At 30.0% G+C, this 25,177-nt stretch overlaps 5 protein-coding genes and 1 long non-coding RNA gene across 6 annotated transcripts; 2 read left to right on the plus strand and 4 right to left on the minus strand.

Moving 5' to 3' along the window:
- The first annotated feature begins 470 nt into the window (after window positions 1-470).
- LOC128389608 (uncharacterized) lies at window positions 471-4,137 on the plus strand. The gene is made up of 2 exons (XM_053349221.1): window positions 471-1,103; window positions 3,647-4,137. The coding sequence occupies exons 1-2, from the start codon at window positions 846-848 to the stop codon at window positions 3,908-3,910; spliced, it is 522 nt and encodes a 173-aa protein (XP_053205196.1). The 5' UTR covers window positions 471-845; the 3' UTR covers window positions 3,911-4,137.
- LOC128389609 (uncharacterized) lies at window positions 4,107-4,945 on the minus strand. The gene is made up of 2 exons (XR_008325480.1): window positions 4,644-4,945; window positions 4,107-4,575 (listed from the first exon to the last, which is right to left on the minus strand). It is a non-coding gene; the product is annotated as an uncharacterized LOC128389609 (long non-coding RNA).
- Window positions 4,946-8,990: 4,045 nt separating this feature from the next.
- LOC128389655 (uncharacterized) lies at window positions 8,991-10,984 on the minus strand. The gene is made up of 2 exons (XM_053349280.1): window positions 10,530-10,984; window positions 8,991-10,449 (listed from the first exon to the last, which is right to left on the minus strand). The coding sequence occupies exons 1-2, from the start codon at window positions 10,618-10,620 to the stop codon at window positions 9,497-9,499; spliced, it is 1,044 nt and encodes a 347-aa protein (XP_053205255.1). The 5' UTR covers window positions 10,621-10,984; the 3' UTR covers window positions 8,991-9,496.
- Window positions 10,985-11,134: 150 nt separating this feature from the next.
- LOC128389656 (40S ribosomal protein S10-like) lies at window positions 11,135-11,851 on the minus strand. Its single transcript, XM_053349281.1, has one exon. The coding sequence runs from the start codon at window positions 11,706-11,708 to the stop codon at window positions 11,277-11,279; it is 432 nt and encodes a 143-aa protein (XP_053205256.1). The 5' UTR covers window positions 11,709-11,851; the 3' UTR covers window positions 11,135-11,276.
- A 617-nt stretch (window positions 11,852-12,468) lies between these two features.
- On the plus strand, window positions 12,469-16,643 carry LOC128389646 (importin-9-like). Its single transcript, XM_053349270.1, has 3 exons — window positions 12,469-12,727; window positions 12,914-13,096; window positions 13,279-16,643. The coding sequence occupies exons 1-3, from the start codon at window positions 12,607-12,609 to the stop codon at window positions 16,173-16,175; spliced, it is 3,201 nt and encodes a 1,066-aa protein (XP_053205245.1). The 5' UTR covers window positions 12,469-12,606; the 3' UTR covers window positions 16,176-16,643.
- Window positions 16,644-23,297: 6,654 nt separating this feature from the next.
- On the minus strand, window positions 23,298-25,145 carry LOC128389649 (kelch-like protein 18). The gene has a single exon (XM_053349273.1). It carries the CDS (start codon window positions 24,996-24,998, stop codon window positions 23,322-23,324), a length of 1,677 nt encoding a protein of 558 aa, XP_053205248.1. The 5' UTR covers window positions 24,999-25,145; the 3' UTR covers window positions 23,298-23,321.
- Between the last annotated feature and the right edge of the window lie 32 nt (window positions 25,146-25,177).

Raw genomic sequence — 25,177 nt, forward strand, 5'->3', positions numbered from 1 at the left:
AAGAACGGAGAAAAAAAATGTCTGATTCTAATCAATTTTCAAGGTCATAGGTGAGTTTCATCATTAAGAGAATGAAAAAATTGTCAATATAATTGTGAGAATTTCTTAATATACTGAATATAAGAAGTGGAAAGGCCAAAAGAATTGTCGATTATGATAAATTCCCAATTTACCTTGATTCTTTCGTCGACTTCTCAACAAGTCAACAATTTAATCATCGTCATGTTACTCATTCAGATTGTTATTCTATGTAAACAATAACAATCAATTTCACTTAATCATATGATTAATCTCTTCGATTCATCTAAATCAATCACGAATATTTTTCGCTTCCATAACTAATTGTAAACGCGCCATCGTTACGTTTCGTTCGTAGCTCCTCATTTCTCCTTCGTTCTCTCTCTCTCTCTCTCTCTCTCTCTTCTCTCTCATCTTCCTAATCATCGATCTCACTTGTTGCGTTGACTCAAAGAAACAAATTCTCTCATCCAAACCTCATCCTCCTCTTTCTCTTTCTTTTAATTCTTTTTCTTATTTTACCTTCGTTTTCATCATCATCTTCTCATCGTCAACATCTTATATTAACTTGACAATTGTCTTTGAATCCATTTAATTGTGACAATTACACTTAATAGCACTTCTCCCTTAACATTTTCCAATCCCAATTTAACCAGTTGATCCTCATCGATGATCAATCAATTTAAAATCGTAAAGTTTTTCCATTGTTAAAATATTTTTCGATTTTCAAATTGTTCCAATTGATATTATTTTACCAATTAAAACAAAGCCAAAAAAACACTACAACCATTTTCATCCATTCATAATTAATTAACGCTTAATTATTGATGAAGCCTTTTCCATTATATTATATTGTGGCATCATGGTTAACCCTGACCTTTGGCCTTGTGACAATGGCTAATCCATTGGTGCCTCGGAGTAATTTCAATTTAGTGTCAAATTTTGGCCAATTAAATCAACTCAAAACTGGCGATAATTATTATCACAAATCACTAATCAATCCAATAACTAATCAACAAAGTAAATCGTTGATTATCAAACAATCAAATCAAATTGATCTCTCATCATCATCATCAAACCATCAGGTGAGTTAATCTAATTAATTGTCATCGTTATTGTCCACAGTTTAATTGTTAAAAGTCAACGATCCCAACAATTTAATTGTAATCATGAATATACATATTGAATTGAATATAATTACAGTTAATCCTATTTTAATTGCAAGTTAATTGTCCGATAATTGGTTTGAAAAGTTAAACGATAGTTATTACAATTGATTGATTGAGATGAACAATTTTCTGATTTAATTTTGGTTGATCAGTTTTGTCATGTATGTTAACAAATTGATTAGATTAACAGCTCAATTAATTTAGGTTAAGTTAATATTGTCAAATGGTAACAATTGTTTCCAGATACTTGACACCAAAATCATAATTAACTCATTTATAATCCTCGTTATTATTACAATTACAATTAAGATTAAGATATTATCTTATTCATGTACCATGGTAATAGCCTTTGAACATTGTTTCGTTAGTTAAATTATCACAATCAGATCACTAATTTACCATTAATATTAATAATCATCATGAAAGGATAATCAGTAAGATTTAATGTTCACAATTCAATCATCAGATGCTATTATCATTAATTATTATCATTATTATTTTCGCGGTAATAATTATCAGCTTAATTGTTGAATATAATCTGTCAGATTAAGACTCAGTATCGTAGGTAAAATTAGTTAAGGTTATTAAGTTATCCGGATAATCATAATTCATGATCAACTCCAGTAATTATTAGATTGAAAATCTGAGTAACTAAGTAGCATATAAATTAGAAAGTCAAATGTACAATTTGATTGATAATTTTAATCAACATCGTATATATATATGATATATTAATTGTTGATTATTCTCCAACGATTAGATTATCTTATTTTCTCTTATTTAATTAACTATTAATAATTTTGGAGCCAAAAAAGATACGGAAGTTTATCATTCGAAGCCTGGAAATTTTCATTGATAATCTATTATTATATTGTAATCGTTATGAAATTCAATCCACAATCAACTGATTAAGTTAATCAGTTGATGAATTTTGTTATTGATGGTAATGATTATAAAACAGGGAAGAAACTTGCTTAATTGTTTATTGGTTAATCTTAATTAAAACTTATAATGACGATTGTTATAAAATCAGCTTTGATTTGATTGTAATGATTTTAACTTGATCAGGTTAATAATAAGTATCTTTATCTAAATCATTGAAAATTTGATTATAAATGAAAGTGAGAAAATTAAATTACACTTGTTCAATTATATAAAACATGTGAATGATTAATTATCCTTAATTAGCTGGCTAATTGTTTACAATTAGATTAATTTTGTTGTTAAATTCATTATTTTGATATATTGTTACTGTAAATTGGTAATTTCTCATCAAATTTAATCCTAATTGTCATGATTAACTTTAATCACTTCAATTTTCATTTCCGATAATAATTAAATTATTGGCTTAATTGTGAGTGTCAAGTTAATTAGTGTTAATGTTAACACTTTCACCTTATTTGTTACCAAATCAACCAATAAGTTTAATCTTAAAGGTTAATAATTTATATCATTTGGTTGGATAATTATGATTATCATCTCAATTAATTATTACTATTTTCATGAGAATTGATTGAATCAATAATTTACCGTTAATATCAATGACCTTCATCCTTAGTACTAGGATTTGAACATTTATCTTGTACTATCGACAAGTTAATCCAATTCTGTTAATCATCTGAATGTGTAAAGGGAAACTGATTGATTGATTGTTACTTATTATTGTTTATTAACCAATTTGATTTGAATGAAATTCATTAATATTTGATTAACAAATCGGTGAATACTAATCAACTTGATCATCTAACTTGTACTCAACTATATATTGATCTTTATTATTGATTATTTGATTTCTCCATGATTAATCTGTAGCATATTATTATTATTATTTAAATGCAAGTAATTAGTTAATTGTTGCTTGAAGCAATCAAGATTCGGTAGAATCAAATCCTTTATTATTAACTGTTAATATACTCACGGCGATAATGGATATTATCAAATAGATTTTACCTTTTTCATGATAAACTTTTTCTTATTTCATTCACACCCAGAATTCATTGTTTGATTTGATTGTAATTTGATTAATTTTCAACAATCAATTTAACAGAAATCTTATTATTGTACATAAACTAATCAATTGTAAATAGAATATTGTCAAATATTCGTTAATTAGAATATTAATCAATTTCTTTTCTTTCATGGGAGAGAGAAAAAGAAAAACTTTTTATCCTTTAGAATTACGATAAAAAAATTTTCTCAAGAATATTCAGTAGATCCAATGAATTCTGAACAATTTTGTAATTCGAATCGAAATTATTTCCGCTAATTATCTCAGATTTTCTTCTTTGAATCAAATTTCAATTCAATAGTAATTCCAAAGATTCAATTTACTGAAAAATTCTATATTCACATGATTAATATGAAAGAATTTTCAATTATTCAAAGATTCTTTTATTTCTATTAATTAATATTGATAATAATAATTGTTTTTTCTTTTTCCTTCTCTGTTAAATATGAAGAAATGTCCAGAATGTCATGAGAACATGATGAACAACAGAAAAGCACCTTCGAGGTTAAAAAGATCGGCAATGTTATTGAACAAAATTGTCAGCGCCTTACACAAAGCGATGGATAATAATAATAAGAATTCTCGTTCCAACCGAGTCTATGTGGATTCCTATCAATCTTCATTATCGTCAAGCCAACAAATGGATCTAACAAGACGAACAGGATCAAAGAAAATGTTTCGAAAATGTTATTTTAATCCAGTTGCATGCTTTTAATGAGAACCAAGAAAAAGAAAATGTTATTTATTTTAACTCATTTCCGCTTCCACTAAATGTTTTTGACTTCCTATTCGGATGAAAACCAGAGTACAACAAATGCAAACATTGATCGTCATACTCAACATCACCTTAATCTTAATCATCTTCATCTAATCTCATTGTTTCAAATAAAAAGACTGAAAGAGAAACGAAATCGATTCTTGAAAGGTCATTTATTATAATCATCTTCCAATCATCAAATATAATTTGATTATTTAATAGTGATAACCTTTAATAGTTGTTAATTTGATGACCATTTGTTATCAATAAACTGAATGGACTCGAAATCATTCAAAAATCAAACGTTTTCCAAGTTCACTTATTAATAATATCAATCAATCCTGGAATCGATGAGTAAAAAGAAATCATAATTATTTTAATATCTCAATTTCGGAGACGATGGGTGGACGAGATGATGACTTGTTAGCGCCAAAAACAAGGTCAGCAACTCTCATCGACTTATCGTAATCTACAGGAATAGGCACTTTAAAATGACAAGAGCAAGGTGGCACTTTGTACTCCTTGGTCAGCTTCAATCCCATAGAAATCATTTTACTATCCTTTTCCACGTTTTCACTTGGAAACTTTCCTTTCATTCTTAAAAAGCGTATCCTTTTGAGCCACTAAAAGAAAAGGAGATTTCGAGAAGGTTATTTAGGGTATTTTGATAATAAAGACTTTGAATACTTACTCTACTCAATGGGTGGTCCACACAGAGTTTACATGAAGTGAAATTTTTTGTTGAGAAGTTCATGATGATGAAATCAATAGTACTAATATAATGACTGAATACAGTGAGACCTGTTATATTTGAACAAAATTGGTCCGTAAACAATTAATGTGATTGGTCAAAATAAGAATGAAAAATGCGCAAAATTTAAAATAATTTAATTTCCCATGTAAAAAGATTGAGGACGAAACTATTAATTAACTAATTAGAAGGAAAAAGTTTGAAAATGAATATCTCGATAGCCCGATAAGTGATAATTTGACGATTTAAAGTTTATTATACTTCCTTAAGACTCTAAATAGATCAACTTCATCCACTGAGCATTTTTCTGTCCTTTCGTCGCGTAATGGCCGCTCGAAGGGAGAGCCACCGAAATTTAATTTTCAGCTCAATTTTAGAGTTTGGATTTTATTTACTAATTATACTTGAGGCAATAATTCAAGTCAACCTTTGATTGATTTTGATCTTATCAATGGATTTTTATCACATCTTGTCATTAACATGATTTACAATTAAGATGATCAAGTTGATTTAACAGAATTTGGTTCGACACGAGCTGTCATCTGGTGAGCAAAGGTCATACCAATTTTGATAAATCTTTAGTTCAATCAAAACAATTTGATTGAGTTCTTCAATTTTTGTTAATTAAACTCGATAAAGTTGTGTTTACTTTATATAAATTGATAAATACTATATCTCTGGGTTAACTTTATCTCTAATTGATTATAATCAACTGCGTGAATGATTTAAAAATGGTCGCAAACTCAAAGTCTTTGGGTGGACAATCTATTGAATATTTCTCAACAATCAAACATGAATCGTTGATGATAGTGGCCTCAAATTGTATCTTCTTGTAAGATTCGAGGACAAATCGACTTAATCATCCTGTAATTTTGCTCAATCGTCGCTCGATGCTCGATCGGTCAACATGATTACTCTCAATTAACACTAATCACCAATAAACTCACAAAAACTGTCAAATTGTTTAAAAAAACTGAACGATTAGTTCAGTGCCTGTGTTGGTCACTTTGGTGCCTGGTAATGTTTAAACCATTCACTTGGTGGTGTTGATAAATACTAACTGAATTGGAAAAAGTTTCAACAATTTAATTTAATTTCAACATTAACACTGATTCAGTTTCAATCGATTCATGTAGATATCAGCCCAAGGTTAATTGTGGACTTAAACTCATCATCAAGTTGATTCTCATTCTAGAAAAGTATTTTTTTGAATTACAATCAAAGAGGAAAAGGTAACTTGATTAATCTTAATTGATGTGATTGAACAATTAACTGATTCTATTGAAAATGATCACGAATCAATTCTGAGCTTCAATTTAATATAAAAAAAACTGAAATCTTTTAACAGAAACTAATCACGAATGAGTAGTTGATTATATTTGATTGGTCTAATTGAACAATTTAGGTTGTTGAAAACACTTTTAATTAAGACAATTTCTATTAAATTGATCACTTATCTGTCAAATTGAACAAATGATTAAATTGTTGTCAATGTTTAATATTAATCTCTCTCTTCCTAATCTTGTCACTCTTGAAAGTATCATCTTAATCTACTAACCAACTGACCATCAAGTCCATTGGTCATTGAAAAAGTCAAAATGAGAGAAAATTAAATTAACTTGATTTTTGTTTTTCTAAAAATCAACTAATCAATTTAATCAATTAAATGACCCCAATCGAGACAATCTCATTATCAGAATAATTTGTCACCATGAAATTAATTACGACAAATTCAATCAGCAAACAGATTAATTAAGAAAGTAATTCTCATTATCATCTACATGTATTAATAATTACATTAGAAAATTATAATTATAATTATCAAAATCATTTGGAAAACTTTTTTTTCTCAATCAGCTTAATTATCATAATTAATAATATTATCATAATGTTTAACTCTTGATGATAATGAAAACAACAACAACAACAACAAGAGTTTATATATAAAGTAAATCACGATTTTAACTATAAATTGCAATGATTACCATGATAATCATGATTATTGTTGATTAACTAAATTGTAATCGCCATCCCAATGTACATTATTGTTTCCAACTATTAGACTAAAAATGTAACGCTCACGATTCCCATTCAAAAGTGCCAATGACGGGAATTCACTATTAATGTCCTTTATTAACCTTTGCTTTTGACCTTGATCCATAATTAACTAATCATTTCCACTCGATTTTGCTGTTGTTGTGATAAAAATAATTAATTAGATACAAAAATATTGAGGATAATTGTTGTCACTTTAACGGATTAACTATCCAATTGTTTAATCCTCTCAAATTCAAGGTCAAATTGGATTATAATTAATATTGAAAAAATTTGACACTTGATGATTATTGAAATAAATGAGAAAAAAAATTTGTTGATTACTTCAAGTTACCTTTTAAATTGATTGTTTATTTTGATTGTTGTTGATTTTTTTTTCATAAATTCTCATTGAATCTGATTATTTGAGCATTTTCTCATTTCAACAGTTATCATTTTTTGACCTGATTTAATCAAATACCGAATCAAATCAATTTTGATTTGATAGATTAAACCAACTACACTTTGATTATTTTAATTGAATTTTGTTGATTCTTTGTTGATCAACTTGATGGTTTTTAAAGTGCTAAGAAAAGAGGATGAGGATAAATATGAAAAACTAACGGTAAATTTTGATTCCACTTCTTGTTGATGTAATAATTTTTTTCTTCATCTTCATCATCTCATCATCATTTTTTTTTCGTTGAAAATTCTGATGAAATTATCTTTTCTCATCTGGTCAAGTAATTATCTTTTCTCATCATCATCATCATCATTATTTTCATCTTCAGATCTGGTCATCAGTATCGTGGTCATTTCCATGTTAATCCAAAGTATCTCAATATAATAATAACTTTTTCTTATGTCAAACTGGACAATCATCTCTATTTTGATGGACACTATTAAATGGTGATGATGATGATTGACCACAATCAACCTTGACACACATTATATCATCTTATCATCTTATCAGATGATCAGATGATCATCTTCATCTTCAGACAACCATAACATGATGAATACATGATAAGATGTTACAACAATTTATCAATGATGCTCCTGTTATCTAATTCATCGTATTAAACATTAATACCTTTTACCTGTAAGCGATTGTGATGATCATCAAATAATAATGATGATCATTATCAATCTGATTCTGTCTTAATCTTTAAAGATATCATGATAATAATTACCAAGTATTAATTAGATTTAAGCCTAATCAGTGATTACTGGATTCATATGATCATCATAATACTATTTAGATAGGTAATTGATTAACTATTATATTGAAAGTTAAATGATTACGATTCCATGATAATAATAACAACAATCAGCGAGTATTAATAAATTATTAAGGTTGAAAAATTCACATACAAATTTGATTTTCTATCTAATTGTTGTTTTGATTGTATATTAACAATTTGATGATTTTCTATGAAACAAATTGATTTGATTGAAAGATAATTATCTTTAATCAATTTCTCAGAATTATTTAAATCAATTGGAGTGGAAAAGGTTTCCTTTTGTATAATAATATTGGTTAATTTTAACTAACATGATTTAATGAGAAATATTATCTCTCATGAATATACTGAGGTTTCCAGGTTAACAGTTATTATAATTGGCTTCCTGTGATCATTTTAATTTCATGTTATCATTTTTAATCTCAATCTATTCACTTGACCATTCAAATGGCCATTGGTCACTCTTCATCTAATAACAGTCTTATGGGAATGAGAGATTCAGAGTAATTCAAGTTTTCATAATAACCTATTTTCATGACAATGATAATTTAGTGAAAAAAAGTTTTCCATCACATGTAATCAACTTTATTTACTTTAACATGATAATGAATAAAAATATAACCGGAAACTTGTCCACCAACAATTAACTAATTGTTTTGAAATAATAGTTTACCCTTAATTGTTTTTGTTACTGTTATTTACATCTGGTTAAGATTAATTATATTGAGAGTTTGTTAACTTCCGTTATCATAGTTTGTAGATCACTTGATTACCTGATATTTTTACCGTTAGAATCCACAGAATCTCATGTTGAGAGAGAGAGATGATGATGATGATGATGAGAAGATGAGATAAGATGAAAAGAGATTATGGAAATTAAGATGAAGATAAGAAAAAAACAGTTATCTTCATCATCATTCATCAGATTTCATCTTGTGTTTCAGTTTCTAGGTCAAGTTTATGTGAACTTTTTCCGGTAACAAGGTGAATAGACAATAATTTAAATAAAACTAATTTAGTTTGGAAAATGTTACAATTTTAATTGCGTTCCCTTTATGGTTTCATAGATAATCAGTGGGGATTATCATCAGCATTTGGGTGGGAGGATCAGGATGAGGACTCATTGAAGATTATCAATCCAGAGTCTTAATCCATTTCTTTTTCTCAGCTCTTTTCAGATTAGGTTAACAGGCTATCAATGTCAATCGCTTACATTTTCAGGTCATTCAGTTAATCAACAGTCAGAATTACAGTTCATTTAGAGTCATCAATTATCACTATGCATTTGAAAGTTAATTTGATTGCAGAGTTTGGATAATTATTAGAACTTTTTTCTTCTTCTTCTCTTGATTAATTAAACAGCCTTTTAATTTACATTGGTGTGAGTTTCATTTATTGATTGAATAAATATTTAGATGGAGAGAGATTTTGATATTGACAAGTTAGAAATGGAAATAATTAAATAAATAATTGTTTAAATTTTTTTAGCGAATTTGAGACATTTCGAGTTTCGAATTAGAGAAACCTTCGTAAATTTGTTCTAAAATTGGATCGGATGTTTCGAATATTCTCAATAACCACTGGTAAGTTAATTCCGTGTTTGACACTTGAAAATACATGGAAAACATTGGACAATAAGGAGATTGGGGAGAAGCGACGGAAAAGGAAATTGGATGAAGGTGAATTTCGTTTAACCAGCCAAGTGACCGCTGGTTTAAAGTTACTTGGAACATTGAACTTCTTTACAACGGAATTGATGTAATTAGATGCATGAGGTTCGAGTGATTGAACTAATTCATCGGCCAACATCCAGAACAGAACTGGACCAACTTCACCTGAGATTGAATTTGAAGGTAAATTCATCCTTCCATCAACCGATTTTAATGATATTGTTGATCGAGAGAAATCAACATAAGGTGGATCAGCTGAAGAAAAATTTAACGTCGAATTGATTAGATCAAGATTAACCGTTGTACGGACAAAAACATCCGTATACTCGATAGACCCGATTCCCGATCCGTGGACATCTAACACACTGTACAAAGTTCCGTTAACAGCATATTGACATTCGGCTTCCAATTTTGGGAACAAAAGGCCAATTTGAAATCGAAGTTCACTTAATTTCGAACTTAATTCTCTCACCATGAAATTGGATAATCCAGTTAAACGGAAATTCTTCAAATAAATCACAAAAGGATCACCACTGATTAAAGGTTCGAATTGAATTTTATCAATTCGATGAGGATCAACTGAAGGAATATTAAGATCACTTAATCCAGTTCGAAGATTAGCTTTTAATTGATCACCAAGAGAATTGTAAAGATGCTCTTCGAAAGATTCTTCCAACGAAGCATTCGAAGCTCCGTTGTTCGGGACATTCGATGAATACTTAGGTGGATAGAACTTTAATCCGTTGATTCGACTGGAGGACGAAAATAATGTTCCCTTGTAAGACGAATCCTCAAACTCTGTAATTAACGAAAGAAAAAAATAAAGAAACACAATCAATTTAATTGGAATTTAATTCAATTCGATCAACACAACTTACTTCGATTTATTTTGTATTGACGTTTAATTGACGAACATGAGTGGACACAAGTGAATAAAAACACGACGATAATTAAATTTAAACTCCTCATGATTAATTCTTATGACGGTCAAATGTTGATTAACAAGAGGTTAACAAAAATTATCAATAAACTTCAATTAGTTTGACTGGTTAGGCGAGTTACAAATTAATGTGTCTGTTAATAACAATCAAGCTAATCCAGTTTCTTAATGAACATCGAGTCTCATCATTTCATGTTTCAGGAATGACGATAAGAAAACAAGTAACTAACTATTCATGTTGATAATTCCTCCTACTCAGATCAACGGGCAGACCCTTTACCATCACCTTGCTCCCTCTCCATCTTTCTCTCTCTCTCTCTCATTCATCTTCCTTCATCTTGATCGTCCGAAATTTCTTGACCTGCAAATAGTAACAATTAAGTCTTGAAGAGACTTTGAAAGCTCCCGTGGTAACGGGTAACAATTTTCACTTCAAATTCATATCATCATCACGAGTTTGAGTTATGATATAATTTTAGGTACCGATGTTGTTTTGAAAAGTTATTGACTATCAAATGATTAAAAACAAAGGGAAAAACAAAGTTTGTTTTTGTAAGCTTTGTAATCAAACAGTTTTAATTTAGTGTGAATACTTTTTGACAATTTAAAGCTTGACACCAAAGTATTTTTGTTCAAAATCATATTGTCTCATTTTATCCAGCCCAAAAAAAAACAAACACTCTTCTTATTCAGAAATAGGTTTTCCTCTACCATAACCCTTGAACTTTGGATCAGGGGCACCGCCACCAACTCCACCAGGACCACCAGCTCCAGTTCCTGCACCAGGTCCACCAGTACCGGCACCAGCGGCTCCTCCTCTTGATTCATTTCCTTTCCTCTTAAGAGTAGCCGGAACAATTTCAGCAGGTAAACATAGGAAATTACGTAAAAAGGCGATACCTTCATTTGTTAAATACCAATAATAATGTCTCCATGCGAATTGTTCTTTTACTAGTCCTCTAGAGGCAAGTGATCTCATGGTAACAATAATTTGAAGATTGGTAACACTATTTAAACATGGATGTCTAGGAATAGTTGGATCCTTTTTGGCCACCATGACACCTTCTTTGAATAAATATTCATAGATAGCGATCTTGTTATTCTTGGGCATCAACATTTTGATTGATTTTTTTTTCACACAATTAACTCTAATTAACACGAAGAATAAAAAGTACAAATAAAATTAACAATATACAATGATAATTGTACGAGAGAGAACAGCACAATTAAGCCAAATGTTTTTTATTCCAAACCCGGATAAGGAAACAAGTTTAATGTTTCACTTGGTAACCATGGAAACGCACCTTCTTCACTCTAAGCGGTAAAGACAAAACATTAATGATCCACAGTTAATTTCCAACAATCAGCAGACTAAAAATTGATTAATCCCAACGATTTCAGACACAATTAAGAGCAATTAAATTATCAAATTATAATTGAACCTCTGGGAAACGAAAAAAAGTCAATCATAATTACGAAAAATTTTTTCTCCATTCCAATTAAATCACAGTTAACAACACCATCTATTGAGATGAATTGAAGACAATCGATTTGCAGCAATTTTCATAAATTCTAGTTGATTGTTTACTTTTAATTCGTTAATCAATCTGATTAATTAACAACGAAAATCATTTAAATGTTGATCCACAAACTGTTGAAATTAACAGTCTCACCAAATTGTTTAATCCATAAAGTTAATGAGTACAAAAAATGATGTGAAAAAAGTTAATTGTAATTAACAAGAAAATTGAATCCCCATCAATGTCCCATAGAGGGAAACCATTACCATGGAAGATGCGATCGGTTTGGTGCGCATGCGCAGAAAGAAAATTCGACAAATGAAACTGATTCGATTGGACGAGCCGGTAGAGGGAAAGTAAACTGGGGAGACGAAAAGTAAGATTTACCTTTTTGTTTGATTAACAATTTTCTTTCTGTTTGGTTTTGTATACAATTTCGTTTTAAAATTCTCGTTGTTAATTGTTGTCGTTTTTGTTATAGTTAATTAAACAATCATGTCAACCCAAAAAACTCTTAAAGAAGCTCTTTATGAAAATCTGATTGCTTTGTTATCCAATGACACCTCGACCAGAAGAAATGCCGAAGAACAATTGAAAGTCTTTGAAGTTACCAATGGTGAGAATCCTTTTTATCATTTCCACAAGGCCATCAAGTTTAATTCGCATTTTAAAATAGTTATTATTCCAATTATTATTATTTTATTAGCTTATATTGTTTAAGAGTTTTTCTCTTTGTTGTCTCTGTTGTTATCGGTTGATAATTGTTTGTACTTTTTTTGTTATATTCTTTATCTTCTTTTAGATTATGGTGTTCACCTTACAGAGATGTCACTTGATGGATCAATCAATGGTCCTATCCGACGATTGGCATCCGTTATTTTGAAACATTTTATTGATATTCACTGGAGCCCAAAGAATGAAAAATTTCAGGAACCAGAAATTAGTAGAGAAGCTAAAATGCGTATTCGAGCTTTCCTTTTAAATGGTAGGTAAACCAATTTGATCCATTGGGTTTATTCATAACATTAATATTGTTGAATGAATGTGTCACTTTTATGTTTAGAAGAGAAAGAGAAAATTGTTACTCACAGTTTTATTTTCACATTTACTACAACATGTTTACTTACTTTATACACTAATTTTGATCATATTATCTTTGTATTTTAGCCCTTGGACAACCAAGCTTGTTTCTAACTGATGAAGGATCTTCAGAAAAAAAGATCAGAGGATCACTTGCTTTTGTAATATCGGGTATTGCTCATCACGACTGGCCCGAAGAATGGCCTGAATTGTTTCAAGTCTTGATTAGTTATCTTAATTCGAGAAATAATTTAGCTATATATGGAACGATGAAAGTATTCACTGAAATGTGCCATGAAATTAGTGATTCTCAAATACCAACCTTAGCGCCAATATTGTTGCCAAAAATGTATGAAATTTTCACAAATACTCGTGATTTCTCCAATGGCACCAGAGGAAGAGCTATTCAAGTTTACTCCGAATTGGCAGAAACAATAACCGTAATGGGAGAGTATGACAAAATTGCCATAAGACAATATCTTGATCCTGTTCTACCTCAATTCACTGATGCTATGATAAAAGTTCTTGAAGCTCCAGACAGTGCTCCCGAAGTTGATGTTCATTTAAAGAAAAAAGCACTCACCACACTTACCTTGTTGATAAAAAATTGTCGTAAAAGAATGTGGAAATATATGCCTGCCATTTTAACACCCGTTTGGTACAATTTAACTGCTTCGGCCTCTCTTTACGTAAAAACTGTTGTTAATAGTGAATCAGAGGATGCCCAATGCTCGGATTTTCAGTCAACACTTGACTCAGATGGTGAAGGTCAATCTGTTGAGGAATTTATTTTTGCCATTTTCGATTTTGTTTCAGTTGTTATTGAAACAGCTAAATCTAGAAAACTCATCAAACAGGGTCTTTCAGATCTTCTTTATTATATTCTTATCTACATGCAAATCACAGATGAACAAATGCAAATATGGACATCAAGTCCAGATCGATTTGTCGAAGATGAAGATGATGACAGTTATAGTTATTCCGTTCGGATTTCTGCTTTGGATGTTTTGATGTCATTAACACGAGAATACGAAGAAAATGAAAGTAAAGAAGAAAATTTGGCCTTCCAATCATCTTTATTAAATGCAATCAAAAAACACTTCCTAGAATCAAACCAAGCCAAAATGAATCCAAGTAACTATTGGTGGTGGAAAATTCAAGAATCTTGTCTCCTTGCATTTGGATCAATTTCAACTTCCTTAATGGATACTATTAAAGCAAATGGACCTTTAGCTGATGAGATTCGATCAATTCTTGATGCCTGTTCAAATATTGTCGATGATGTTTCACCCTTCTTTTCGGGTAGATCTCTATGGACTGCAGCGATTTATGCTCCAATTATGAATGCACCAGTTATCGATAGATTTTTGCAAACAACTTTATCCGGTCTTCTCAACATGTCACCAATTATCAAGATCTCTTCGATTCGAGCAACTTACAGCCTTTGCATTTATTTAAATGAATCAAATCATGTCAACTTTATCAAACCATATTTGCCTCAAATACTTGACGCAGTAGTTGCAATAGGAACACAACATTCAACCGAAGTGCTTGCTCTAGTTCTTCAAACTATCAAAATATTAGTTTCTGTGGATAAATCTTTCGCTTCTAGTGTTGAGAATAAAGTGTCAGCCTTGGCTATTGCCACTTTCTTACGACATTCAGCTGATCCTGTTCTTATATCTTCAACGCAAGATATTTTTAAAGAATTGTCCAAAAATCCAGAATGTATTGGACCACTTCAACAGAGACTCATTCCAACTCTTGTCTCTATTCTTAATCCAACACAATCAAGTCAATCTGTTCAAACCTTACAACCTGTTGCTATGGATATTTTGACTACGATAATAAGAAACAGTTTAATTCCTTTATCTGAACCTTTAATTAATCAATGTTTTCCTGCAGCATCAACTTGCATCCTTTCAACTGTTGATGATAATTCTACTATGCAAAATGGAGGTGAATGTATCAGAGCTTATGTTTCAAGATCTGTTGATCAAATTGCCTCATATCGAGAGCCTGAATCAGGAAAAGATGGAATGTCCATTGTTATGCAAGTTTGCCTTCATCTTCTCGACCCAAGAGTAAATGAATCATGTGCTGCTTTTGTTGGTAAATTGATTTTCATTACAATTATCAAAGGATCACAATTCTTGGGAAATGATAATGTTCATCTCTTGTTACGTTCAGTTCTCAGTAAATTGCAAACTAGTGAAACTCTATCCGTTACCCAGAGTTTAATCATGGTGTTTGCACATTTGATTAATCATGATTTGCCAACAGTCTTGGACTTTTTATCAAGCCTACCCGGACCCTCTGGTTCTCAATCAGCTTTGGAGTTCGTTCTTAACCAATGGTTAGGTCGACAGCACATGTTTTATGGAGCCTACGAAAGTAAAGTTAGCATAATTGCGCTTTGTAAACTTTTAGAAAACTCTTTAATCAACTCTGATCAAGATCAAAGATTAAACTTGAATCTGATTCGAGTACCTGGTGAACCAGTTGGCGGCGATGTTTCCCCTGGTGTTAAAACGCGCTCTAAAACTCAAGGGAAAAACGAAAAGTGGACACTCATTCCTTGTTCAGTGAAAATATTGAAACTTTTACTAAACGAGATTTATTGTATTGAATCTATCGACGATCTTAGTGAAAATGATTACGACGAAGATGAAGAGGAAGAAGAGGATCATTCAATTGATGAAAATCGTGCTGCTAATAATATGTGTGGCCATGGAGGTGATTCAGTACATTTACCGTCAACTCAATTCCATGAAATTATTGACGCTATTGAATCCGATTTTGAAGATGATGAAGAGGAAGAAGAAGATGAAGACATATTGAATGATCCAATCTCAAAGATTAACCTGGGACAGCATCTAACCAGCTTTGTCAGATCGTTTACATCAACACCATTTGCTAATCAGTTTGTATCTCACCTAACAGAAAATGAGCAAAGTATATTACAAAAAATAAGTCGACATTGATTAACCTCCTCATGTCCATTTATCCACTAAAACATTATCTTATCTCATTGCCATCGTTTTCCACATTTGTAACAATTCTCATCATAATCACCACTCCTTGTTCATCAATTTTCTTGTTGGATCTTCTTTTTTTATCTCAGCTTATTTGATGTTATCATGCTGAGCTATCTCTCTCTCTCTCTCTCTCTCTCTCTCTCTCTCTCTCTCTCTCTCCTTTCTATTTTTCTCTCTCTCTCTCTTGATTCAAGGAAACGAAGATAAAAATGATTTAATTGTTTTTGTTCAATCAACTAAAAGCATCGTTTTCCCATTTACCCAACAAAACCTTACAAAGCCATCTAATTGAAACAAAAAAAAATATTCTGTCCTCAGTTTATTACTTACCTGTTCACACAGTAACTAAATACACGTAATCTATTAATACTAATTAAATTTTGTAACAATAAAATGAAATCCTGGTTACATTAACTAGTTTTTTATTTCCAAATCAATCAATTTACATCTTAGACTTCACAACAAAAAGTATTGACAATTTGGTAATAACAATCAAAAGAGAAACATTTAAATTGTATTTTTCTAAATTCTATTAACCAGTTGATCTTAAATTTCCATGAGAATCTTTTTTCTCTCCCTCTCAACATAAAGAACACAATTTATTATAAATATAATATGTCAATTATTCACCATTGAGATCTAAAACCAAGAATATTCATCGAAATGAAATTTTATCGATCAGCAAAACTCTATCGTGAGGAAAGTATTAATATTTTCTTCTGAAATCATGATCATGATGAACTTGGAAAAGTTGTAATACCTTTTCTGAGAAACGAAAAGTAATCAGATTTTGTTTGAATTTTTCTTCTATTATTTTTTCCTCCAGAAAAAAGTGAAAACAATAACATTCAAGTAAAAAGAATAGAAAAAGGTTCATGAATAAAGTTGTTATCATGATACAGTTTTCCATTTGAAAGTTTTGTCCTTGGGAGTGTTTTCTCTCTGTTTCATTGAAATCACCAGAATTTCCAAAACTCTGAATATCTTTTCTGTTTCTATCATGTTTATATCACACTGATGCTTTGGAAAGGAAAATTTCAGAGCAACCGAATTGATTCATTAACTTGGTTTTCTTTCATGAATAAATGAATTCTCCTCAAGATGAGAAATAATAAAAAGAAAAACGGACTCCAACAACTATTATAATTCGAGCTAATATTTGACTTTTGAAATGTTTTCCAACGACTTTACCCTCAGGGTATCAAGTTAATCAAATTTAAATTGGTTTTGTTCAAAGTGACATTTTCTATCAGCTGAAAGAAAGAGAGACAAGAATCCAAGACAAAAGTAAATATTATTTAAATTCTAGAACAGTTCAGTTCTTTGATGATACTTAATCTCAATCACAATTGAAAAACTAATCCTAATCCAAGAGATTAACCAGCTGAAAGAGTAACTTGAACTTTTCTGAACATATTGTTAACTTTTTTTTTCAATATTCGAAAAAAAAATTTCATTTCTAGTTCAAATAAAAGATTAACGAGTATTCATAATTCTGTTCAGTTTAATTACAATATAAGAATGTTATTATTTCTGAGGATTATCGAAATACTAATAACATACTCAGCGAAATATATATTATCCAATGATGATGAAATTTTCTCAGTCAAATGAACATTGATGATGAACGTTGATCGTTGATCGTATTAGAAAATAATGATAATAGTTTGTCTCTTTCGCCATCTCTCTGTCTTTTTTCATGCTGTTCAATATTCACGATCCCTGTGAATCTGCGTGGATGAATCCATAGAATCCATTGAATCCATTATCATGTTTGCTCACTTTTTACTTGATAACATTCATCTCTATCAAGTTGTCTTGGAAACACTGGTTTTCTATTAACTGTAAATCCATTGGATTAATCTACTTACCCAATTATTGATAGTTATCAACACTACCATTTATTTTGTCTCATTGGACATTAACAGTTGAATTTGTCACCTAAAAACAATCATCAACTAATCAACTCACAACTTTAATCATCTAACTGAATATGATTTTCCAAATGTTTCAGGTTTTTTGTTTTCGCTTTACAATCTTTCAAACTTGTGTCGATTATCAATCAAATTTTCCCCCCAACAAATTCAACTAATTCCTAAATCAATTGTGATAATTTAATAAGACAATTCGCTCGTATCATTATCATTCAAGGTGAGTTATTAATAACCTTTTTCTTTTTCCAACTAGTAACGATCAAAATTGTCGAAAATTTTCTGTTCTAAATCGTATTTTCGATCTTCAAATTGTACATATTCCATTTTCGTTATGATAAAACCTCGAATTAATCTGATCAGAATTCTGAAACTCAATTAATTCATCAACTATTGAAAATATTGTTTCTTTTTCAAACTAATCGCAATGTTCAATCCTTGAATGAAATTCTGTTCAAAGATGATTCATTGATTATTACTTTAGACTTCGCTATTGAACATTACGAAAAATGTTCAAAGTAAAATTGCAACAATTTAGTGAAAAAGTTACTAATCAATAATAAGATTTCCAATGTGATTCAGGAGATTCTCAGTGGTTAATTGTCCAGTTTATTTTCTTCTTTTTTTATGATAAAAAAAATTCCAAGTTAATTTAAAGTGCGCAAAGTTGATTCATGAGATGATAGGAATTATATAGTTACTCATGAAACTATTCAGTAGACTGAAATATTGAGATAAATGGTGGTTTATGATGGGTTTTCATGTGATTCAAGGAGATTGAGTTGAATAAGATGAGATGTGTTATCCTTTTGATAACAACATTAGTTGACAGTGAATTAAATGTGATAAGAAAAGAAAAGTAAATCAAAATCGATTTCATGGTTCAACTGAGCTGAGTAAAGAAATTCATTTATTTGTATAGTTGATCCTAATTCGTTTCAAATAATCTTTTACTTGACTCAACTTAAATTTATGATATTCTCTTATTATTGTTATCAAGTTCAATGATTCCTAATTTTAGATGATAGTAAATGTCAACACACTTTTAAAAGTGACAAATTAATTGATCAGAAATGACCAATCAACAAGTAGACAACAATTAACTAATATAGAGTGAGTATGATGATAACCATGAAACTGTCACCGAATCTCGAGAAAATTTCAAATTTTCAAAATTCTAAATCTCTGAGCAATAGAAATTAATATGATCAAGATTAATCGTTATTTTAATATTCTTTAATTTGATAATTAAAGTGCTCTCCAGATGATTTAACTTGATTAGCAATTCTAATTATACTTTCAACGACCATACTGATGATCAATATAAAGTTGAAAGTGAATTGGAACAAAAAAAAAACTTCAATCAACAATTGAAAAACGAGCAGAACAGTTTAATTAACTAATTGGCTAGTTAATCGATCATTTTTTGCTTACTAATTAATTACAACTGGAAATATAATTTATTAGAATCATATCATGGAAAATTATCGTTTTCATGATAATAATGGAATTTTTTTTTTCTCTTATTCCTATCGGAAAAGTGGAATTAATTTGCGTTCTCGATTATCCATTTATAACATTATCTAATTATCTCATCTGATCTCATTGAATTTTACTGATTCTCTGTGGTGATTTAATACCCTGAAGATTGATGATAATCAATTGTATTAGTATTCCAGTTAATTGAATTTTATTTATTCTTTTTCTGCCCAATTCATATTCGTGATAACTTTCGTCAATTAGAATCTCGAATTTATATAAATTATGTAAGTCGAGAGACGAGAGTGTAAAGTGAATTGACATGGAAGAGAGAGAGAAAAAAAACTCGAATCTTCTGAATATTGATTTCAGGATGAAAGAGAAAAAAGAATAAAAAATCTCTCAAATTTCAGAGAATTTGATTAAGCGAATGCAAATTTAATATTAAAAAAAAGAGAGAAAAAAAAAGTTGAGAAGAAAATAAAATTAATCTAAATTGTTCATGGTGATATTATCGATGCGAACATGATGTCTACTGTAAACAGAACTCAACGATTGAATTGAACGATTTTCTGAATAATAGAATAATAATTGTTGACAATAGAGATTAAGTTGGAAATTCTAATAATAATAATATCAAATGGTTCCAATCCAGGGAATAATAAAATAGATTCCAGATTAGATTACGTTAAGCTTTTAATTCTTGTTCAGTATCCGAATGAAAAGTTTACAAATTCAACCAGGTAACTGATGAGAATAGAAAAACAATCATGACAATTTGTGAATCAGAACTTTTCTGAACATTTAATAGTTTTTATCCTTTCGGATTCGATTCCAAATTTCAAATTGTATATTTGATGATGAAACGATTTGGGAATTCTAATAATAATATCAATATAATAATAACATAATCATTTAGCCTTTGACAGTCTGTCATCAAATATTATACAATAACCTTGAATCAACCTAATTGAATCAAAATATATTCATGGTAATGTTGAAAATTTACCTTGGATAATTAAATTTCACTCATCTAAATCAAGAATTATTTTATTGTTAATAGCAAATTATAATAATCTATTGATAATTTTGATTCTCTGGTGGTAAATATTAAACAGTTGATTTAGTTTATTTTTTTTAATCTTCCCAAAAGTTTATCAATAGTTTTTATTTTCAGTTCAGATCATCATGATAATATAATATTAGTTGAATATATATTGTAAATGGAACCACAATTGAGATTATAATCTAATTGTATTTACAAACCACAATATCCATTAATATTAGGCTACTTTTTTATTAGTCATCTAATCATTTTATTAGAGTATTAAAGTAATAATAATAATTTAGACTGAGAAAATGTAATCAACTAAATGATTAACCTTGATAACTAAATTATTAGTTGTACTTAATTTCAAATGTTGGGCGTATTTGAACTTTGGGTATGAAAATGTTAATAAATCAAATCTTATATTCACACAATATTATCATTCAGAATTGATTACAATTTGAAATTAATCATCTCGACGAGATTATCATCATCATTATTATTGTTATAAGTTCGTTATCTTTTTCCCTGACCATGATTAATATTAGAACAAGGTTATTATTCAACATTTTCCAAAGGAAAATGAATATATTACATGTATTCAAATGGCTCGAAATGAGAAATAGATGTCAAAATTAAAACACTTTTCGATTGACAGGAGAAGGAACAAAAAACAAAGTCAATTTCTTTCGAATGTGTCACCTGATTGTCCAATTATATTTCTCAAGTTGACAGTTCGTTAGACACAAATTAGAGAAAGAAAAATTTACACCAACGATGAAATCGAAATTGAGATTTTCTAAAAGTTTCAAGTGATGGTTCAAGTGGAAAACTCTGAATCCTGAATATGATTTTCAGGATCTGTGATTTTGGTCATCAGTTGAGCTTTCAGATTTTGAGTTGTTGCACTTTTATCATGATGATTTGATAATATTTAGGAACAGAAAGTTTTACAATCAAGCAAGAAGCCTGTTGATTATATTGGTACTCACGAAAATTTCTAGATTATTATTATTACTATCGCTTTCTATTGATATTATACTTTTACAATGATTTCCCATGAGATGAACCTTAAAATGTTCAATATCACCATGAGAATGTACAACTATTAATGTTGATGAGAATCAAATGATCCATTCAATTAATCATTGAATCTACATTGTTGTTTGTAAACCAAAAAAACTAATCATAATTAAAAAGACCAATTGATTAAATCAACGTGAGCGTATATTTCAAGAAGCCACACCAATTAAATCATAGAAATTAAGCTTCCAATTAATTTATCATTCGATTGGCTGGAATATCTTGAAATCCAATTGATATCAAGTTTAGCAATTAAGGTTATCTTAAATTGCAAATATCGATCATGGCTTATGAGTGTTAATAGATTGAGATGGAATAATTGAATTACTCTAATTAGCTTCAATTAGGGTTAGCATGTGAAGGATTTTACAACTAATTAGTTTACTCTTTTTTTCCAAGTTTCCAGATCATCAATTGTATCAAGTGAATACGATGATTTACTCAGAGAATTGGAATGAATCAGTTTGTTGATTACGTTTGAATGATTGATTGATCTGAAATCGTATTGTTTTTACAGTTTTTACAGTTCGATATTAGAAAATGGAAGTCGCTTCAGGTCAAAATATTCCAGCAAGTTGTTCCTCGAACTCTGCTCATTCAGAACAAGGTGCTAATGAGACTGTTGGTTTCGATGATTTTATCCAATCGGGCAGAACTGGAAGGAGAAACGCAGTTCCTGATATCGTTGACGGGACTACAGCTAAAGATTCATTACCTGAAATCGCATCAGAAGGATAAAGATTATTGTTCAATTGAGAATTGGATTGAAAAATCAAAACAAATCTAAAGAAAGTGCACTTAGTTGGTGACAATTCGTGGTCAGATCGCGATCTTGAATGGACAAAGAATCACTCACAGCCATTTAAAAGTCAGTTAACTGTCATTAATTCATCATCAAGTTAAACTCATTCTCAACAATCATCATCAAGTATTAATTGTTTTCTCCATTCAAATAATTCATTAATTATTACTTGTAATTTGTAACACTCTCGGTATACTGTTAATTATTGATTGTCAGTAAATGTTCATTAATTAATATCCCAATAATGTCGTTTAATCAACTTTTTCATTGCAAAATCTTCAAATATTAACAACCAGAAACAAGGAGATCGATTAAAACCTGAGCTCGACCAAAAGGATTAGGTCAACTATTGTTGAACTTTTTCCAGTTTCGATTAGAAAACAATTGCAACAGGTAATTGAATTGAACCTTTGAACATTTTCATTACGAGCATTAATTGTGATTACAATGAAAAACAATTAAAACCCAATCTCCAATTACAATTAATCTATGGCTTAGTAATTCAATCTCTATCCTCCAATTTGGTTACTGTTAATATCTAGGGATTTAGATGTGACTTAATGGGAATCTACAAGATTATCCTTTTGTATCAAATTGATTTATTATTCTTCATCATCATGAAATCATTAGAATGATACATTTTGTCATCTATCTGAACAAAAAGAAACCAAATTCGAGAAGCGCGAGATTTAAATTTGGAAAATTGAATTTCTAATCAATGGAAATGAAATGAAATGAATTGAGTTTTTTTATTTAATTGAGCCATTTACAGCGAATCCGTTTGACCTAACATCAGGTAATGATGGACCGATACTCCATGAGTTCGTATCGAAATCGTAGATTTCAACATTGGGTGAGAAAAAGTTTGTTCTTGCAATTATTGTTTCTGTCATTTCGATTGTCCCACCAATGACATACAATTTATTTCCAACAACCGACAAGAACGGCTGATAACGTGAACATTTCATCGGCTCTAGAAATGACCACTTATCAAGCTTTGAATCGTAAACTTCAACGGAATCAAGTATAAACTGACCATCGAAACCACCGACGACATAAATGTTTTCCTTGTAAACGATTGCGGAGTGTCCATAGCGTTTAGATCGCATGGGAGATACAAAATTCCAACCCGATTGAATTGAATCATTAACTTCAACCGAGTTTAATACTGAACCGGCCTCAGTTTGTCCACCGAGAGCAAATAAACGACCTTTCAGATTAACGGTTGAAAGAAAGGCTCGTTTACTATTCATTGACTTAAATGAGATCCAAGTGGTTGAGGTCAAATTAAACGATAGAACTAATTTATCGAATAGTCCAAGCCAATTTTTCCCCCCTAATACATAAAGATAATCATCACGATTGACCAGCGATTGACCATATTTCTCCCAATTAGTAGGGTCCAGTGAGATTTTCAGACCATTACTTAAATTGTGGTGATAAAATTTCTCGGTCAATTGATCGTTTCCATTGGAATCACATTGAAAATAATAATAATCATGAGGTGGGATAAAAACTGCTGAGTTCATGGAACCCAGAGTTTTAAATGATAATTTATTCCAACAATTAGTCGACAAATTTAATCTATACGAATAAGCTGGATTAACTGGCCCTTTACCACCAAAAATGGTGATTGACCAGCTCGGATTATTTAACCAGAACTGGTCACTGGTTTTACAAATCGATTCACTGATTGTCACTGATGAAATTGATTGATCACAATTTCGTATCAGCTGATTAGTTAACATGTGATCAGTGATTTCATTGTTTGCAATCAAATGGAAACGTAGATTAGATAGAAGATCAAAGAGATGAGATTTTCTATTGTTAGAATCATGGGAAACCCAATTAACAATTGACACGAAAATTGAGTGCTCACAATCAATAATTAAATCGTCTCTCGAAATTAATCTTCCCAACTGATCAACTGATAGCTCGAAAAAATCAGATTCTCTAATAATCTTACCGTAATTACTACACATTGATTGAATTAATTTCTCCTCCAATCTTTTCAAATTAAACTTACCAGCTAATTGTTGATCTTGGAATAAATTGTTTGATGGAAAGAATAGATTTTCAATTAGATAATTTTCACATTGGCTAATTATCTCAGTTGATTGGATGAACTTTCCAATCTCCAACAATTTACTGATTGACTGGCGATTTAAATCCAATGGGTGCCCATAGAAATGATTAAAAGTCATTTCAAATAGATTGGAATCAAATTGATCAACTAAATTAATCTGATCATCTGATGATATTAATTGATTGAGAATCGGCATAACTGTTAATATAATACAACGATGTCCAATCAGCTGTTTATCACCAAGATTAATCATTAAATCAGTGAACTTTTTTTCGGTCAATATTTTCTGCAGGGTAATTGATCCTTCTGATTTTACCTTCATTTCAACTGAACTTATCATGATTATCACAGAATTAACTGAATATTATTGAGGCACAAAATCAGTCAACATGAATGAAACATTAACATGTGATGTTGTTTATTAAACATGATACATGGTAACACAATTGAACAATAACAATAACAATCAATTGGAAAGTAAATTATAACAAGTGAATGAGTGAGTTGGATGAATGAATT

Source organism: Panonychus citri, unplaced genomic scaffold (genome assembly GCF_014898815.1).
Source record: "Panonychus citri isolate SS breed McGregor unplaced genomic scaffold, ASM1489881v1 Contig00109, whole genome shotgun sequence".
In the NCBI taxonomy this organism is placed as follows: domain Eukaryota; kingdom Metazoa; phylum Arthropoda; class Arachnida; order Trombidiformes; family Tetranychidae; genus Panonychus; species Panonychus citri.